Source organism: Quercus robur, chromosome 4, assembly GCF_932294415.1.
Source record: "Quercus robur chromosome 4, dhQueRobu3.1, whole genome shotgun sequence".
NCBI lineage: Eukaryota > Viridiplantae > Streptophyta > Magnoliopsida > Fagales > Fagaceae > Quercus > Quercus robur.
This window is the reverse complement of record NC_065537.1, coordinates 70,139,919-70,160,749: the sequence shown is the minus strand read 5'-3', so window position 1 is coordinate 70,160,749 and position 20,831 is coordinate 70,139,919. Positions and strand designations below refer to the sequence as shown.

The window sequence follows — 20,831 nt, the reverse complement described above, 5'->3', positions numbered from 1 at the left end:
GGCTAAAAGGGGAAACCAAGTACTAATGCAGACGTTGGTCTTGAACAGAACCTAAGGCTTGCATGGTCCTCGGACTCAGGCTAAAAGGGGAAACCCAGTACTAATGCAGACGTTGGTCTTGGACAGAACCTAAGGCTTGCATGGTCCTCGAACCCAAGCTAAAAGGGAAAACCCAGTACCGATAAAGACCCAAGTCTCGGACTCAAGCCTAAAGGGAGAAAAGTCAAGTACATAAGATAAAACGCATAAGTCTTGAACAAAACCCAGGTTTTGCAAAGTCCTCGGACTCAGGCTGCTTAGGAAATCAACTGCCCGAATGAAGAAATTTCTCGGCTTAAATACTGGAAAGGGTTAAGTCTCACGTATCATGAAAGTGGCAGGACAACCTAATGATCGTCAACCTAAAGAGGCCATTCATCCGGTGGGTAACACGTCCTCGGATAGCTACTTCTTACATCTTATCGAAGCATTTCATACCCATCACGGCTAATTTTAAGATAAGTCTCATTCCTCACTGGTCGGATTGTTATGTTGAATAATAATTTTGTTAAAGTCATCGTGGCATCTTTTTATCAACGATTACTTTGGTCTTATTTATTATTGATTGAAATGCTATACTATTATGCCGAGCAGCGCTTTCACATTCGTTAAAATATATAAACAATACATACGAAATAGAGTAACAGTAACTTTTATTAATATGAAAAATTGTTACAATGTACAAGGAAGGGCTAAAACAAGCCTATACAAAAAATGAACTGCTAAAACAGTAACAACATCCGTAACACAAGTAAGTAAACCATCAGGTGTCTTCTGAATTCGCCTTCAAAGTCTTTCTGAACTCTATGCCTCAGTACTGCTCATATCAGGAGAAGATCCTTATACAAAAATAATGAAGGAGAAGGAAGACGAATTGGAAGACATGGAAGCACTTCAGCAAGCTCTTGTCACTGAAGAATGCAAGGGAAAAAGAAGATGGAGGACATGAGCGGGAAGGAGGAGAAGAAGAGGGAAGCAATGAAAAGAAAGTAAAAGGAGCAAAAGAGGGAGAAGGGGAGCCTTATTAGGTATGCTCATGAGAGAGCAGATGGAGATGACAAGGGAGGTTTTCGACTCAGTCACACCAGGAATGGGGTGTGACGAGTCCCTGCTTCGGATTTTGGCTAAAAGAATGGGGAGGCAAATCTTAAGCCTCCGCCACCCTTACCCCGACCGAGCCATCTCGAGTTTTGTGGGGACATGACGTTTTTGGGAAAGGAAGGATTTGTTCATGGTGGATTACTATGAGATAAGTATTATTGAATAGGGAGTAACCGGATGGAGGAAGTGGATTCTGGGAAGAGCGTGAGGGATTCTGATATGGAAAGGTCACCCCCTGTCTTCTCTCTTTATATAGGGGACGAAGAAAAGGGTATGTGACACATTCAGATCCCCAGGGAAATCCAGAGTATAACGCGCCGCTTCGTTTTCCCACACCATCGGTAACCGTTACATCTAGAAGGTCTCGTAAATGGTAAGAGATTAAAGGCACGTTGCGGATAACCACGCGGCATAACGGCAACGTACGTAAATCCAGGAAAAACGGCTCGTAGACCGGCGTATTCCTCGTGGAGGTGAAGAGTCACCAACGTTGATCAAGGGCCGAATTAAATGAGCCGCAGTTAAGGCTCGGTATTACCAAAACCCACCTTTCCAACCAAGACGTTGGACAGCAGGGTTTTGAGGGGCTATTGTGAGGCCCAATGGTCTATGGGCCCGGCTCGCTCGCTTATGGGGAGTCCACAGGTCACCAAACTAAAGGAGGCCAAGGCCCAAGCCCAAAAATAGTGAGCCCGATGTGGTTCAAAGATACGTCCGAGGACCGCTCAGTCCTCGGAAAGCCCAGAAGTCCATTGACGAGAATGGGATATAGGCAAACTTGAAAGATCAGAAAATATCTCACGGAAATAGTCCTTAATACCCTTCATTGACATGACACCGCCCCAAACAGAGCCGGATTTTTAGGCTTTATGGACCATCTCCCCCAATTCAGGGATTAGACTGATGGGACAGATATCTGCCCTGGAAAGATCGACCCTACACGTGGACGAAGGACGACGAACGTAGGCTAGTATAAAAGAGAATGTTATGTGACCAAAAGGAGGGGACTCCCATCTAGCTTCTGGAGAAAGACTTGATGAAAGAGAATGTCTGGATAATACACGCCGGACTCCACATAAAAACCCCTCCGACGGGTAACCGGGGACAACACCATCGCTCCTCGGACATTATCCGAGGAGCCGAACCCTCCTAGATACAAGATTGATGGGCCAGAATATCCAGCCCAAAGCTCTATCTCATATCGGTTCACCTATAGTCCGGCCCGAAATGTCGCCCTGTGACCCAATGCTGGCCTTTCAAGCCCACTCTCTACAAATATTATTGTGGGGGACCTTCCGTGTGCGAGCCCAACATCGTCGCCGGGCCGTTAAAGATTTTGTGTCCCTACAATATATATATATATGCAAAACTTAGAGAAAATCCAATTATATTATACAATTGAAGTCTAATTTTGCGCCATATGTCCTAAATTATTTATTTTTAAAGAGAGTTTTATGTCTTAATTTTGGAGTCAAATGTATGATTACATCATAAATATCCATTCAAGTGAGTTACTGCGTATAAAAATCAAAGAGTCTAGAATTATTAAACATAAAAAATAAAATAAAATAAAATGGGCAATTTACATTTTCTACCTAATAATATTATTACAAGACTTTTTAAAGAGTTTAAAAAAAATAAGAACGACTATTAATAATATATCTTTTAAGTATATCCATGTATATGCATTGGGTTGCAAGCTAGTCGTATATAAACATAAAAAACATAATAATAATTTATATCAAGGACAATTCTAGGTCCTCTCATACATGTCCATAAAACCTTCGCTTAACTTTTTAATTTTCAAATGATGTAGGTGATGGGACTGACGAAATCAACTATAGACGAGCTCAATAAAACAGACGAGACCATTCTCTGAGACGAGCCTAAACAAGTGCCCACATCATCGACGAGGGTAGCAGGATCATTCAATGCCGCCAATAATGCCTCGGACGGTTACAAAACCAGCTGTACAGACTGTTGGGAGCATATTAAAACCCCATTACTAAGTAGGAGGCATTACCAAGAAAGGCATTAACAACACAATATCAACCACAACGGCTAGAATCTAAGGCAACATATATAAAGCCCTCGCATTGCCAACACAAGGTACATAGACACTCTGAGAGACACTTACTATTATTCTACTATTCTGTTTTATTTTACAAAGAACTTCCCTGTTTTGACTTTGGCATCGGAGACGTTGTGGCAGGTATCACATCGATGACCACTTTGAAGGAGCTGTCTTTTCATTTACGTAACCATCCAGACGAGAGCTTGGATTCATCTGGACACATTCAACTCAACTAACGAAGTCACACTTCATCAGTTTGGCACCATCTATGGGAAACGACATTTCCGTACTTAGGGTCGAAAGCATAGTTTCCAATCAACTTCCTTATTCTGATGAAATCCAACCAAGATTCTGTAGCTCTGGCTTAACAAATTCAGGCTCTTGCAGCCACTGTCAAGGAGCTCACCAGATAGAATCAAGAAATGAAGGTACGGCTTCAACAGGAGGAAAACTGGTCTAGTTCCAATCAAGAGGACGAAGGAGATAGCCTTAGAAGGAGTGACCGTCGAAGGCCGACTACCCCAGATGAACCCCACTTGGACCCTCTCCGGGAGATGAGAAAAGAGATGGACAAGTTGAGGAAGGCCATTAAAGGGCAGATGGATCAGAGTTTGGATAGGATGGTCAAGACAATAGATTCGCCGTTCACTACGGCAGTTTTGGAGTGCACTGTGCCGTCTAAATTCCGATTACCTCAACTTGAGCCGTTTGACGGGCTTAAGGACCCTCTGGACCACTTCAACACTTTCAAGACGACTCTGGGCCTCCAATAGCCTCTTGACGAGATACTGTATCGTTCCTTCCCTACAACTCTCAAGGGAGTTGCAAAGGAGTGGTTCACGAAGTTACCAAAATCGTCTGTCGACAATTTTGAGCAATTAAGCAATGCCTTTTTGCACCACTTCGTCGAAGGACAACACCCGAAGAGACCAACTGATCATTTACTCACTATCAGACAAGGGGAAAAAGAAACCCTGAGGTCGTACGGGAAATGATTTACCCGGGAGACTCTGGAGGTAGACGAAGCTGATGACAAGGTGCAACTGATGACCTTTAAGCAGGGTTGAAGTCTAGAGATTTTGTGGTTTCACTTGCGAAGAATCCGCCTAAGACAATGGCGGAGATGCTCTTAAAGGCACAGAAGTATATGAACACCGAGGATGCTTTAGCTGCCATAAAGGATGTAGAAAAGCCGGGAGATGAGGGAAGAAATGAAAATGATCGTAGAGGACAAAAAAGGGAGCATCCAGATCGATGGATCAATGATGGGGGTAAAAGGAAAGACGAGAAAACTCCCAAAACGGTAAAATTCACTCCTCTAGTTATGCCTATTGATAAAATTTTGGCATAGATTAAGGATGAACACTACCTTAAATGGCCAAGGCCGTTACATTCATCCCTCAATGTTCGTGACAAAAACAAGTACTATCGGTTCCACAAAGATCATGGCCATTACACAGAGGATTATCGAGACCTAAAAGAACAGATAGAGGAGTTGATACGGAAAGGAAAATTGCAGAAGTATGTGAAGAAGGGGAAGTCTAGCAGGTTCAGAGACGGCAATAAAAGCTAGCACGAGTCCTCATCCAAGGACGAGGATCACCCGTTCTAGCCCCCACAGAATGTGATTGGGGAAATAAAGACGATCGCAGGAATGCCATTCACAGGAGGGTCATTCAGATCCCTCAAAAAAGCATGCCAGAGGCAGGTGAACAGCGTCCACATGGTACCCCCGTTCAAGTAGAGACGAACGAACCAAGATATGTCTTTCAACGAGGAAGACGCAAGGGGGGTGAAGCAGCCTCATAATGACCCCTTGGTCATAACACTTATGATTGAAGGATTTAATACCAAGAGGATCCTTGTGGACAATGGCAGCTCCACAGACATCATCTACCTACTCGCTTTTTAGCAGCTGAAGCTAGATCCTGGAAGACTGCGCCCATTCGACTCACCTCTCATCAGCTTCAATGGAGATAGGGTATACCCTAAGGGCATAGTGACATTGAAGGTGACAGTGGGGACCTACTCGAAGCAGTTGACCCGTCAGTTAGACTTCTTGGTGGTGGACTACCCCTCATCATACAATGTAATCACTGGAAGGCCCACACTCAACAAATGGAAATCAGCCACATCCACCTATTGCCTAAAGGTGAAGTTTCCTACAGAGAACGGTGTAGGCGAGGTAAGAGGAAATCAAGTCCTAGCTAGAGAATGCTACCAGGCTGTATTGGTTGCGAAGGAGAACCATACGTGGATGATCGAGGAAAAGGAAGAAGATAAAGTAGAAGCCCTAGAAGAAGTGGAGCTGGTAGAAGGAAAGACAACCAAGACAACAAGGATAGGGACGACATTGAGTCCCTAGATAAGGTCAATGCTCGTTCAGTTCCTTAAGGAAAACCTTGATGTCTTCGCATAGAGCCACGAGGACATGCCTAGCATATCCCCGAAAGTTATCGAGCACAAGTTAAATGTGAATCCTGAAAAGAAGCCCGTCCAACAGAAACGACGGGTCTTTGCCCCATAACGGAACCAGGCCATTACAGACGAGGTTAACAAATTACTGATAGCAGGCTTCATACGTGAAGTGTATTATCCAAAATGGCTCGTGAATGTCGTCTTAGTGAAGAAGGCAAACGGGAAATGGAGAATGTGCGTGGACTTCACGGACCTGAACAAAACTTGCCCAAATGACAGTTTCCCCCTACCGAGGATAGACCAACTAGTAGACTCTACAACGGGGTATAAACTACTAACGTTCATGGACGCTTTCTCGAGGTACAACCAAATAAAGATGGCTAAAGAAGACCAGGAGAAAACTACTTTCATCACAAGTCAAGGGCTCTATTACTATAAGGTAATGCCTTTCGGATTAAAAAATGTAGGGGTAACTTACCAGAGGCTGGTGAATAAAATATTTAGCGAACAAATTGGGAGGAAAATGGAAGTATATTTGGATGACATGCTCGTCAAGAGCGAGGAAGAACTGACACATTTGGACGATCTGAAGGAGACGTTCGCCATGCTTAGACAATACCAGATGAAGCTGAACCCTAGTAAGTGTGCTTTTGGTGTAGTCTCGGAAAAGTTTTTGGGATTCATGGTGTCCCAGAGAGGAATAGAAGCAAACCCGGAGAAGGTGTAAGCCATCCTCGACATGACGTCACCCAAGACCGTCAAAGAAGTCCAGAAGCTCACAGGGAGGATTGCGGCACTTAATAAGTTCGGCTCTAAAGTGACGGAAAAATGCTTGCCCTTCTTTAAAACGTTGAAAAAGGCTTTCGCCTAGATTGATGAATATGAGGCAGCATTTCAGGAACTCAAACGTTATCTAAGCAATCCACCCCTCCTGAGTCTGTCCAAGTAAGGAGAAGACTTATATCTGTATCTGGCAGTATCAGCTACGGCCATGAACGCAGTCCTAATCCAAGAAGAAGACAAGAACCAGCTCCCAGTTTACTACGTTAGTTAGGCTTTCCAAGGGGCTGAGGCCAAGTACCGAAGGATTGAAAAGATCACATTCGCATTAATAGTAGCCTCGCACAAATTGCGACCGTACTTTTAGGTGAACCCCATCCTGGTAATGACGAATCAGCCCATCAAAAAATCCATGAACAAACCTGAAGCAGCAGGGAGAATGGTCTAATGGGCGATTGAACTTGACTAGTTCGACATTGAGTACCACCCCAGAACAGCCATCAAGGCACAAGCTCTGGTGGACTTCATTGCCGAGTTCACCCTCCCAGAAGATGACAACCCCACCAATGAGACAGAACAGTGGATGATCTAGACTGATGGTTCGTCAGCTTAAAAGAGAGGGGGAGTCGGGATCATCATAGTCACCCCCGACGGGGAAATGCTCAGGTATGGAGTTCAACTGAAGTTCCCAGCCACCAATAACGAGGCTGAATACGAAGGAATACTGACGGGGCTGAGACTCGGGAAGGCACTCGGGGCTAAGTAGCTGCTCATTCGGAGCGATTCGAAATTAGTAATAAGGCAGATTAAAAGAGAGTATGAAGCAAAGGAGGAAAGAATGCAGAAATACCTCAAGCTGACGAAACATCTAGCCCAGGATTTTGATATATTGGAATTCGTGCAGATCCCAAGAGGCCAAAACATGGCAGTAGACGAGATCGTAAGAATGGCCTCGTCAGAGGAAGGGTCAACAAGCATGAAGTTAGACATGGAGGTCCAAAAGCACCCTAGCATCGAAGAAGTCGCAACATTTGCAATCTAGAGCACAAACAGCTGGCTAACACCGATTGTATCTTTCCTCCAAGATTGGCGCCTCCCTCAGGACTGACGAAATCAAGACGGGGGCAGTTGATGAGACTGACGAAATCAATTACAGACGAGACCATTCTCTGAGACGAGCCTAAACAAGTGCCCACGTCACTGACAAGGGTAGCAGGATCATTCAATGCTGCCAATAATGCCCCGGATGGTTACAAAACCTGCTGTACAGACCGTTGGAAGCATATTAAAGCCCCATTACTAAGTAGGAGGCGTTACCAAGAAAGGCATTAACATCACAATATCAACCACAATGGCTAGAATCCAAGGCAACATATATAAAGCCCTCACATTGCCAACACAAGGTACATAGAAACTCTGAGAGACACTTACTGTTATTCTGCTATTCTGTTTTATTTTACAAAGAACTTCCCTGTTCTAACTTTGGCATCGAAGACGTTGTGACAGGCACCACACTGGTGACCACCTTGAAGGAGCTGTCTTTTCATTTACGTAACCATCCAGACGAGAGCTTGGATCCATCTAGACACATTCAACTCAACTGACAAAGTCACGCTTCATCAGTGGGTCTCCTATGTTTTTTGAAAAAGTTGAAAGAAGCATCTCTCTCTCTCTCTCTCTCTCTCTTTTTGAGATAGTTTCAACCTTGCGTCTGCTGTGCATTTCAAATGTATGTACAAGCACAACGCAATAAGATATACCCTTAGAGTTGCATAGTTTGACACTTTCCATTTCCTGTAGATAGAACTATTTATAGTTATACACAATTGTTACTTTCTATATAGGAAGCACGGACATAGACACTGGTTTAGGTACGGACACGGATACAACACGATAATACAAGTAATTTCTAAAAAATTATAATATAAAATTGTTAGTACGACACAGGTATAACACAAGTTATCATCCTGAATAAAGTGTTCGTGCTTCCTAGCTTAATATTTCACTTTATATAGATTTGTTTCATGGATGTTCAGGGGATAGAAAATGAATTTCAAGAATATTTTCTACGCAACTATGTTTGTGGAGTATGGTACATTATGAGAGAAAATTTGTGTCGGTTCTTTATAGGAAATTGATTTGATTTGGGTGTTTTGTTATATCTTTATTTATTGAAGAATTGATTAGAATTCATTGATTAGAACTGTTTATACACAATCGTTACTTTCTATATAGGAAGCACGGACACAGACACAGGTTTGGGTATGAACACGGATACAACATGATAATACGAGTAATTTCTAAAAAATTATAATATAAAATTGTTAGTACGACATAGGTATAACACAAGTCTATCATCCTGAATAAAGTGTTCGTGCTTCCTAGCTTACTATTTCACTTTATATATATTTGTTTCGTGGATGTTTAGGGGATAGAAAATGAATTTCAAGAATATTTTCTATGCAACTATGTTTGTGGAGTATGGTACATAATGAGAGAAAATTTGTGTCGGTTCTTTTTAGGATATTGATTTGATTTGGGTGTTTTGTTATGTCTTTATTTATTGAAGAATTGATTAGAATTCATTGATTAGAACTGTTTATACACAATAGTTACTTTCTATATAGGAAGCACAAACACATACACAGGTTTAGGTATGGACACAGATACAACACGATAATATGAGTAATTTCTAAAAAAATATAATATAAAATTGTTAGTACGACACAAGTATAACACAAGTCTATCATCCTGAATAAAGTGCCTGTGGTTCTTAGCTTACTATTTCACTTTATTTATATATATATATATATATATATATATTTGTTTCATGGATGTTTAGGGGATAGAAAATGAATTTCAAGAATATTTTCTATGCAACTATGTTTGTGGAGTATGGTACATAATGAGAGAAAATTTGAGTCGGTTCTTTATAGGATATTGATTTGTTTTGGGTGTTTTGTTATGTCTTTATTTATTGAAGAATTGATTAGAATTCATTGGTTGGTTGGATTCTTAATGCCACAAAATTGACACTTGTTGGACAATCCTTGGTTGATTTGTTATAGTTTATTACAATATAGGTAATGTGACTATGGTTTTTGAAGTTTTTTTTTTTTTTTTTTTTTGGGTGAGAAGGTGATTATGAGATATGATTTGTCTTGTGAGACAATTCTTGTGTTTTATTGTTTTATTGGTAATGTGTTTGTCGTTACGACGCGACTGTGCAGCGACCGACTTGAACTGCAGTGAGATATGCTTTGAAGTTGTTAACTTGTTATCATTTTTTTTATAATCAAAGAAGTTAACCATATTTGATATTCAAATTGATACAGGTGTGAGAAATTATAAAGGAGTTCATAATAAAGGAGTTCATAAAAATACTTTGTGTTTTCATACTTAAAAAAAAAAAAAAAAAGAATTCAAGTCCATAAAAGTTATTACTGTATGTAATATTGTGACTCTTTTTTGTGTGAGGAAAAATTGAAGTATTCATGTTAGCAAATTAAATTTTACTTGTTTAATAAAAAATTGTGGGATTTTGGAATCGAAAGATGATACAAATCCATTTGTTTTGAAGTAAAATATTTTTAGGTGTTTAGTATGATAAGTAAATTTTTTCTAGCAAACAATCAGAATTGGTGGCTCAACCATTGGAGCTACTGATGCCAAAGATTAGGCGACCGGATCATTGGAACTAGTGGCCAAAACGGTGGCTCTGGCATCGAATTGTCAAAGACTATTGGAAGTGGTGTTTTCAGTGACTAAACTTACAATATTTGTAATCGGAATGACGGCTTCGATTATCAGACCTCTAGCACCGTTTTCGTAATTGTGTCTTCAATAACTGATCGTTGAAATAGCAGCTCTAGTGAGTGGACCCCGACATGATCATCAAAACTATGGCTTCGATGACTAGCATTAGTTGTCTAACTATCGGCACTAGCTGCCTAGCCCACGCGACCTATGACCTAACTACCAGATAGGGTAAGGAAAAGTCACTATGAGTTTTTGTACAATATTTTATCAAAATTTTAAAGGTAAAAACATTTTTACAGATTTTTATAAAGGATTTTACGGTCAATAAAAAATATTCTACAAATTTGACCACATTTTATATGCAAACAAATACCTAAAAATTCATTTTCCTAAAAATATTTTATTTTGAAAACAAATGGAGTGATTAAATTTTTTTGGAAAATTATTAAAGTATGGTGGTTTGGTGTTTCTTTTTTAAACATTTATACTTTTATGGTGAACTCTACCATCCAAGCTAGAATTAGTGAAAATTTATAATACTAAACAAAAAAATAAAATAAAGAGCCTCATCGCACGCGCGAAGCTCGTGTGATGAGGATAGTAGTATTTAAAGAATCTAAGAAACTGCAAAGATATCTATCTATACTATATATAAGAGAATTCCCCACTTTTAAGTGGTTCAAAAATACCCTCATTAGTGAAGAGTAACTTCATTTAAAAATATGGTCATAAATGTCAAATAACAAATTTCATTTTGAATTCAAATAGAGAACTCCTAAAATTTAGGATTTTTTTCCTTCACGTTCAAAAAAGAAATTACAGTTACTGCTTATCTCTAAACTTTATCTTTTTTATTTGTTTGGAAAATAAAAATATATATATTTATAAATTATAATAGATACAAATTATTAACTTTTACCAAAAAAAGAAAAAAAAGAAAAGAAGAAGAGTCTCTAAGCACCCACAACGTGCGTGCTTAGAGACTAGTACTATCTATAAGAAGATTCCCTTCCTTCAACCAGATTTTTTTGAAGTAAAAAATACCTTCATCAAGTATCCAATAACTTTTCTTACTAATGTCTTAGAAATCAACACCATGATCACGTCATGAATAGATAGTGAGTTTTTTAGAAATAGGGTCAACAACGTCGAATACTAAATTTCAAAACACTCATCACTCTCTTATCAGGTTTTTAATTTTTAAAAAAAGATTACCCACAATTAGCTATTTCTAATTGCATTTGCACTAAATTAATACATCCAATTTTAAAAATTCTTCTACACGTCTACCACTATTAAACAGCTACTAAATTTCTTTTTTAGAATGAAATTTTTTTGAATTTGTGTAACTTTTAAGTATATCTAAACTATCCAATTAAAGCTGTCTACACTCTACACAATGCAAGACTATGACCACTACTCAGTTCCTAAATTACTACAAATTTTCGGATTTCAAAATTCTAATATTTCTTATCATGTTCTCTATCACGATCTCTTTAATCCTTATCAGTTATCAGTACCAATATTTTCGGATAATTAACTCCACCGAAAACCCACTACCTAGAAAAAATGGTTATTACTAATTTTGATGACTATTTTAATATGTTAGAGATAAAGCAACAATCTGCAAGCTCAAAAAGGCAATGGTTACTACTAATTGTTGAACCACAACTCAAAAAGGCAATGGTTACTACTAATTGTTGAACCAAATTGTGGTGATAACTGTTTTAAACATGGAGTTCTCCATGAAATTGTATTAATTTTAAATTTGAATTTTGGGGAAAAATTGACAATGAGGATTTGTAATTTTATTTTTCTTAAAGAAACAATCTGCTAGCTCAAAAAGGCAATGGTACATCAACAGGAGGCAATGACACATCAACCAGGTTATGACTACATTAGGCTTTTAGAATCAACAAAGAAAAAAAAATTACAAATTTGACCACATTTTATATGCAAACAAACACCTAAAAATTCAAAAACATTTTTTGAAATTTTTTTTATATCAAAACAAATGGAGCGATTAAATGTGTAGTGTTTCCTCTTTTTCACATTTATACTTTTATGGTGAACTCTACCATCCAAATTATAAGGTTTTTTTTTTTTTTTTTTTTTTTTTTTTTTTTTTTTTCTAAAAAAAGAAGTTATAAGTTTTTTTTCAAAAAGAATTTCAATTTATGGTCTAACCCTAGATGTCTTTGTCTTTATTAGTTGAAGTAACTAAAATCTATAAGTTATATAAGTTATTTTAACGCCGTAGCTCATTCCACACTCGTTCTCACGTAACCCTCAAATTCTCAATTGAAAGGAATGTCAGATCATCTCCCAAAGGAAGTGCTGCTAGAAATCCTGCACAGACTACCCGTGAAATCCCTAATTCGATCTAGAAATCCTGCACAGACTACCCGTGAAATCCCTAATTCGATTAAGGTGCATTTCAAAATCATAGAAATCTCTAATCACAACCCCTGCCTTCATCGATTCCCACCTCACTCATTCACTTTCACTCCCCTCCAACTCCAACAAATTAATTGTTATCGACCGCGATGGTAGAAACAAAGTAGAGCATTACAAATTCATCCACGATGACAATAATGACTCCTCATTTCATCAATTTCAGAATGTTGAGTTCCCACTAAATGAGTTCTTTTGAGTTAATCAGTTTGAATTTGTTTGTCATGTTTCAAAAATCAAATTTTTTAAGGGAACATCATTTATTGTCTTGTCTACCTTAAAAAAAAATGTAAAAGTTTCCAAAACTACCCTTAATTAAATTTATCAAAAAATAGGAATATTAAATCTAAAATTATAGATACAAAAATTTGCTCTTTACTAGTATTAGCATTTTTGAAATTACACAACACAAATTGTAACTTATCCTCTTAATCAAATTTGAAAAATCTACAACTACCACAATACAAAAACTATTGGGTATTGGCTCCAAGCAATTTTGAATTACTTCAAATACAAATTCTAGTTTATCATTTTAATCAATATTGATTTTTTAAATATGACGAAAACATCATTTTGGTTCTTACATTTTAGGGTCACAGTCAATTTAGTTCCTACATTTTCATAGCAATCAATTTGGTCCCTGTTATTTTCAGTTTGCAGTTAATTTGGTCCCTGCTGTTAACTTACTAATGGAAAATGCCTACGTGGCAAACAGTGTGCACTGTTGGCACACTTTAAGTTTAGTGACAACTAAAATAAATAATAATATTACATGCGACATCATCTGGAAAAAAAGCAGATCTAGGATGAACGTGAGTCGTGAACCCAAAAAAAACCAACCAAAGTCCACTTCCAGCATATTCTTTAAGCAAATCCAAAAATAAAAACAGACAAATATCGAATGATTAAAAATAGAGCATTGAGATCGTTTTCTTCCTTGCAGCACCTTAGCCAAAACGAAAAACACACAGTTAACAGTATAGTGATAGCAAAATGGAGAGAACCCATGTAGGTCAAAAAACCTTTCTCTCATTTCTTTTGTTCTTGGCTCTTTGAACAATTGAGAGAGTTGTGTGCTTGAGCAATACAAAAAATCTCATCTCTTCTTTCTAAGCCTTTGCTTCTTAACCAAGTGTCAACTACCAAGTGCTCGATAAAATACCCATTGTATTAACCCACTTATGTCAATCCCATTATGAACATTTGTGAAGTTGAAACCACAAAGCCAAATCTTCTGTGAGGTTAACTATTTGGGCCCGTTTGGTACATGTGTTTAAAAACTGAAAATTGTTATTTAAAAACATTTGTGGAAATACGTGTGGGTGAAAAAATGTGTGAAAATACGTGTAATGTTGTTTAAAAACTAAAAATGGTTGTTTGAAAAAACAAACCAAACACCCCCACATATTTGTTTGATCTTATTTTTGGATTTTCTTAAAAAATATGCTAGAAGTGGATTTGGGTTGGATTTTTTCTGAGTTCACGTTCTTCACAGATTTGATTTTTTTTTTTCCTTTCTTTAAAACTGATAATTTTTTTTTCCAGGTGATGTGGCATGTAATATTATTATTTTAGTTGCCACATGATCTTAAAGTGTGCCAACAGTGCACACTGTTTGCCATGTAGGCATTTTTCGTTAATGATTTAACAGTAGAGACTAAACTAACTGCAAATTAAAAATAATAAGGATCATATTGATTGCTACGAAAATATAGAGACCAAATTGATTATGACTCAAAAATGTAAGAACTAAAATAGTGTTTTTGCCTTTAAATATTTGTTGGTTCTCTTTTCAAATGGTTTTAGAAATAAAGTAGAGACATAATAGGAATATTAGTAAATTAATGACTTCTAATTTTAGAAACTAGACAATATTTTAGGACATTTCAAAATATAATAGAAGGTAAATAAATTGGGAGGAGAGGGTATTATTTTAAGCTCACATGTGAGTTGACACAAATTTAAAAATGCACCAAAAAAAAAAAAAAATTAATGATTTAAAATGAACTTTAGCTCAAACTTCAAAGGGTAAATTGCAAATCGGAAGTGTTTGGATTTACCACTCGTCCAAAGTGTTTCAACCCTCGCATCTTCAATTTGGTGATTGAGGAGGAAGGAATTGAAAGAAATGTCGGACTATCTTCCAGAGGAAGTAGTGCTTCAGATACTGTGCAGACTACCCGTGAAATCCCTAATTCGATTCAGGAGCGTTTCTAAATCATGGAACTCTCTAATCACAACCTCTGCCTTCATCGATTCCCACCTCACTCAATCACTTTCACTTCCCTCCAATTCCAACAAATTAATCGTTAGCCAGCACGATGTTTGCTACAAATTCATTCACGATGACGATAATGACTCTGACTCCTCGTTTCATCAGTTTCAGAATGTTGTTTTACCACTCTCTTTCAGCTATCTTAGATTAATCGGTTCTGTGAATGGGTTGTTCTGCCTTTGTGAAGAGGAGCAGATTATTCTTTGGAATCCCTGTATTAGAAAATTCATTACCCTCCCCAAGACTAACAGCGAGGTGATTAATGGTTTCGGGTTTGATGCGCGGACCAATGATTATAAGGTGGTGAGCATTGCACCCAAACCACGACCTCTGGTTGAGGTTTACTCTCTTAAAGATAGCGCTTGGAGAAAAACTAGTGCTGGCGATTCGCTTTCGCCTGGGATTATGTTTCAATGTTGTAATGGTGCGGCCTTTATAAACGGGGCTGTCCATTTTCAGGTGACAGATCGCATCAACACCAGGGGATTAGAAGTTTGTCCGTTTATTTTGTCATTTGATTTTGGTGATGAGGTTTTTCGCATGATATCATTGCCAGAGTCTATACTCAGATCCCAGCTTCAGTTTGAAATTTTCGGATTCAGGGGATCGCTTTCTTTAGTATGTTATACACGTATGTTCAGTAATTCTTGTTCCATTTGGGTCATGAAAGAATATGACGTTGTTAAGACTTGGAGTAAACTGTGTACTGTTGATCTCTGTGGAGTTATTAGAAGGGTATTAGGTGTCCGGAAGAATGGTCATGTTATTGTGGAAGCAGACCTAAAAACTGATGCGAAACTCTTTTCATATGACCCTCAGAGTAAACAAGTTAAGAATTTGGGCATTTATGGGCAGTCATTCAATTCTTGTGCTGATAATTATGTGGAGAGCCTTGTCTTACTCAACAAACCAGTCTTATTCGACAAAGCAAATGATGCACTTTCCCTATGGGTAGAGAGCAGCAAGGGGAATTTCTGGTAAAAGCTTGATTCAACTCAAAATTTCATCATCTACTTTCCTCAGTTCTATCTTTTTCTTGCTACGTATTGTTGTGTGGCTACAAGTAAACATTAAGTTTCAAATCTCAATATGCTGCATCTGGATGTTAATTTGTTCTTGAATGGCTTGTGGTTATGGTTGATGATGTTATTAGACATTTGCTAGCAGGAAGCGATAAATATTAATGAAAGATTGATGCTCTCATAATTTTTATACGCAGACCTTGTAGATTCTACTCCATATTCAATCTGAAATTGTGTTTCCTTTAATGAGGCTTGCGTTCTGACATATTGTCATTGCCTTCTGATACTGTTTTTTGTACATGACAAATTGTTTTGCATTCAATTTAAAATTGCATTACTATTTTGTTTCATAAACTTACATTGATGCAAAACAATATATGTACAAAGCACAGTATCAGTAAATGACATAATGACATAATTTGAGGTATTATTGGTGGTCGTTTATGAGATGACCTTGCACACTATATTTAAGTCATATCGTTGACTCTAGTTCCAATGCTAAACCCATAAGAAAATGTCAAGACACTACCCGCAGTTATGTGATGAAAAAAACTTTTAAATGTTTGGCCTAAACCCATACTTTGTGTTGGAACTAGCCTTCCCTGTCTCAGACAAGGCTTTAGTGGTTGCTGCCAGCAGCCTACAGTGATGAAGTTCATGTATAATTTAGATAAAGAAAAATGAATGTCTCAGGAATATCTTCTATTCATTTGATGGTAGGAACTTAGGTCAATCATGGAACATAAATTTGTAGCCAGAAAATAATGGAGCATGTTTTCCTGTATTTCATTCTTTGAAAACATTATACCAGCATTACATGGTACTTCTAGGTTATTGACATGCCTGAAGATGTGTTAACGGCATTTCTTTTTCTTTTTAGATGAAGAGTATCAATGTGTTTATTTTCTGACTATCAATTGTCATTTCCATGCATATAGAAAATTGAAGAGAACACAGCTTTAGTGAATTGGTAAGTGGAAGTGGCACTTCGTCATTGTTACCTTCGGTTGCTCAAACCAGTTATTGGTGGTTCATTCCATGTCAAAATACAAAGATGTTTTGTTAATAAGAGCATTCGTTTTGGTTTTCTAATAAAATTCTGATGTGTTGATTTGATCATATATCTTTTTTTTTTTTTTTGGAGGGGTGGGGGTGGGGGGGGGGGGGGGGGGGTGGAGAATTAAAGCTATTGAGGGGCATGAATAAACCTATAAATAAGGATAATTGAAAATTGGGAAATAAGTGTTATTGATGTGACTAATATTAACTCTCAAAATAGCTAGGGATGAGGCGGGAAGCACAATGAAAGATTTATTTTAATTTAGTCTTATTTAATTTGGAGTTAATTGTATTTTATTTTGGGTATTTATATTTACTTAAATTTATTTGTATTATCATTTAATTCTACTAGAGTCAATGGTGTTTTGTAAATTAATAATTGGGATTTCTCAAGTCTATTAGGATTAGTGTGTTAGTTAGAATTAGGGTTTAGTAGTCTATATAAGCACAATATGAACCTACTGGGGGAGGATTATTTTTTATGAATAAACTTTCTCTAGAAATTTTCTCGATGGTTTGGTGTTGACTCCAACCAACCTTATATGCTAATGTGCAGAGGTTTTCTCTTGTTTCGTGCTGACTCAAAGTACGCTTAGGTGTTGACTCTTAGGGTACCTATCTTTTATATTTTTGCTCCTCAATTTTACTGTTGCATCGTTTGATTTGTTCTGTGTCAAGACATAAAATAAGATGGGTAGAATTAATGAATAATGATAAAATTATGCTTAAAAAAAGGTGAGTTCTAAAGGTGGTTCCTATAGTAGCAGTTAAAAAAACAGACTATTAGATTATATGTGTAGGCGTAGTTTTGTGACGTGTGTAGACAAAATATTTGAATGCCTAGTAGTGGTTTTTAACATATGGTTAGTTTCATGGTTCTCACTACTATTACAACAGAACTCACTCCACTCTACTTCTATTGAAATAACGTTGATCACAATTTATCTCTCTTCTCTCTCTCTAATAGTTGCATTGAATTTGCTTCTTATTGCTTTGCTTTAAATTTGGATCCCCAAAAGGAAAGATATAGAAGTCAATCCACCACTCTCAATGATCTAGCCTTCTTTAAATTTTGATTTCATCCTGAACTTTCTTTTTAAATTTTGTTTATTGATTTATGCATTATTTTGATTTGCCAATATTTATGATTAGGTTCGATTTTCACCGGCCAATTAGGTTATGTAGTAGTGGTCATACAAATCAAATCCCCCCTTCCCCAAATCAACTCTCTCTCTCTCTCTCTCTCTCTCTCTCTCTCTCACATTGGATGTTGTCATCCAAGCAACACCACTGTTGTTGGTCATTGCCATTGCTGCAATCGACCTTCTTTTTCCCCTTTTCACATTGTTCTCTCTCTCTCTCTCTCTCTCTCTAAATTGATTCTCTCTTTCACTACCTTTCTATCACTTGATCACAGCTCTCATTCTCTCTTATTTTCCTTTTTCTTTTAGTGTCTGATATGTACTTAGACCTAAAGCTTCTTTCTTTCTTTTTTTTTTTTTTTTTTTTTTTTTTTTTTTTTTCAATTTCTCAAGGTCACCACCCCCTAAATCGGATCAAATCGGTGCTGTGGGTCTTCAAGGTGTGGTCAAGAAGGCGCTGCCCTTGGCAGGCAATTATCTTAGACAATTTAGGGTTTTTTTTTGAGGAATTAGATGTAATGGGTTTTGGTATTCTGTGTTATCCGAGATTATTCTGGGGTGTTTTGGTGGGTTCGATTGTAAATGTTCTGAGCAATGTGGGCCAATATTTGGTTGGTTGCAACATCATTTGGTCCTTTTAACTTATATGAATCCGTTCTTTGATATTTTTCTTTGAGTTTGAATCCATTGTTCAGATATTGGTTAATTTATTATTGATTGTAGCTTGTTTTGGATAGAAAACTTCAATTTGGTTGCTTCAATTGCAATTTTGGATGGATGTAGATGATCTATTAGGTTAACAAGTTCAAAAGCAAGCTTTTGGATGTGTTTTGATTGCATGCTTGGCTTTGTCAATGGACCTGGTAATTTCATGGGCTTTTCATAATATGAATTATAAATGCCTTATTGGATATGGTTTTTATTTGGTATAGTTAGGCATGATTTTCTCTTTCTCAAGGTCACTGTCCCCTCAACCATTTCATAAGTGAGTGACTAGTTGGTCAAGTAATAATTCCCATTTTATGGTGTACAGTTAGAGTTAGAGTTAAACTGGTATAGAAAAAAAAAAGGGGGGGGGGGGGGGGTTGGGGGGTTGAAGGGCATGCTTTTCCTTTTCTCTCTTAGTTGTTTCTTTTGCTAAAATCTATTGTATTTGAAATATTCTTTGATTGTTCTGTTGTGTTTCTTATGTGTTCTATAGTTCATTATACTATGATGGCAAGTGGAGAATTAACATCCTTCATTTTGAAGTTCATTTGCTACTGAATTGTTTTAGAGGGAATTTGGTATTTCTTTTTCTTTTTCTTTTTTTTTTTTTTTTGAAGGCTAATGACACCATTCATATTCTGAATGTAGGTAATGCACTATATGAATATTTTGACTTTGGGCCACCCCTTATCTAAATGGTTGATCAATTGAAAGGGGGTTATAAAGAAGTGGCCACATTTTTAGTATCTCACAATTAGTATAGTGGATAATTAGTATTTCATTAAAATTGGTAATAATGAATATCTTATAATAAATTTTTCTTACTATATATATGTTCAGTTATTAGAACGTTTTACTATAAATATGTTTGCTTAATAAATGAGGGATATATATGTTTGCTTAATGTGGGTTCTAATGTTACTAGTGCTGCTCTTTCAGTCCTAAATTCAGGTACCATGCCGCCACATATCAACCACACCTTTATATCCTTAATCCCAAAATTGAAAAATCCAGAAAAAGCCAAGGATTTCCGCCCCATTAGCCTATGTAATGTTATCTATAAAATCATATCCAAAACCATAGCCAACCGCCTCAAAAAAATCCTCCCAAAACTGGTGTCTGAATCCCAAAGCGCCTTTATGTCAAATCGCCTCATATCTGACAATATCCTTGTTGCTTTTGAAACACTACACCACTTAAAAAATAAACGAAGAGGAAAAACCGGATTCATGGCCCTCAAACTTGACATGAGCAAAGCCTATGATAGGGTTGAGTGGAATTTTTTGGAAAAACTTATGGCAAAATTGGGGTTTGATGAGAAATGGATATCTTTGATTAGCACATGTATTCGATCTGTCTCCTTCTCGGTGTTGGTAAATGGGGAACCTCATGGTTTATTTCAACCTCACCGAGGCCTCCGCCAAGGAGACCCTTTATCACCTTATTTGTTTAATTTATGTGCAGAAGGCCTCCATTCTCTTATCAAACAAGCAGAAAATGATGGCTCAATTAGAGGTGTATCTCTTTGCAAAGATGGTCCCAAAGTCTCCCACTTATTCTTTGCTGATGACAGCCTCCTCTTCTGCCGAGCAAATGAGCATGAGTGCCAAGCTGTGATGGAGGTTCTTGAGAAATATGAACAGGGTTCGGGGCAACAAATCAATCGAGATAAAACCCAGATTTTCTTCAGCTCAAACACGGCTACAACAATGCAAGAAAATATCAAAGGGCTGCTGGGAGTCTCGACTATCACCCAATATGAAAAATATTTGGGTCTCCCTTCACTTGTGGGTCGAGGTAAAAAGCAGAGTTTCAGTTATATCCGGGAAAGAATTTGGCACAAAATACAAGGATGGAAGGAAAAGTTATTATCACAAGCTGGAAAAGAGATCCTAATCAAGGCCGTGATTCAAGCTATGCCAACTTTTACTATGAATTGCTTCAAGCTTCCAAAGGTTTTATGCAAAAACATTGAAGCCTTAATTCGCAAATTTTGGTGG

The 20,831-nt window shown here is 37.4% G+C and overlaps 1 protein-coding gene across 6 annotated transcripts in view; it reads left to right on the top strand.

Moving 5' to 3' along the window:
• Positions 1-20,831, top strand: part of LOC126723527 (putative F-box protein At1g32420) — a 105,768-nt gene that overhangs the window by 40,105 nt on the left and 44,832 nt on the right. For 5 of the 6 annotated variants that reach the window (XM_050427053.1, XM_050427056.1, XM_050427052.1 and 2 more), the window contains exon 2: positions 15,201-15,877. In XM_050427053.1, the coding sequence (XP_050283010.1) occupies positions 15,201-15,877 (677 nt within the window). Of the gene's footprint in view, positions 1-14,830; positions 15,878-20,831 lie in introns of all 6 variants that reach the window. The other variant, XM_050427049.1, reaches the window with a different exon arrangement.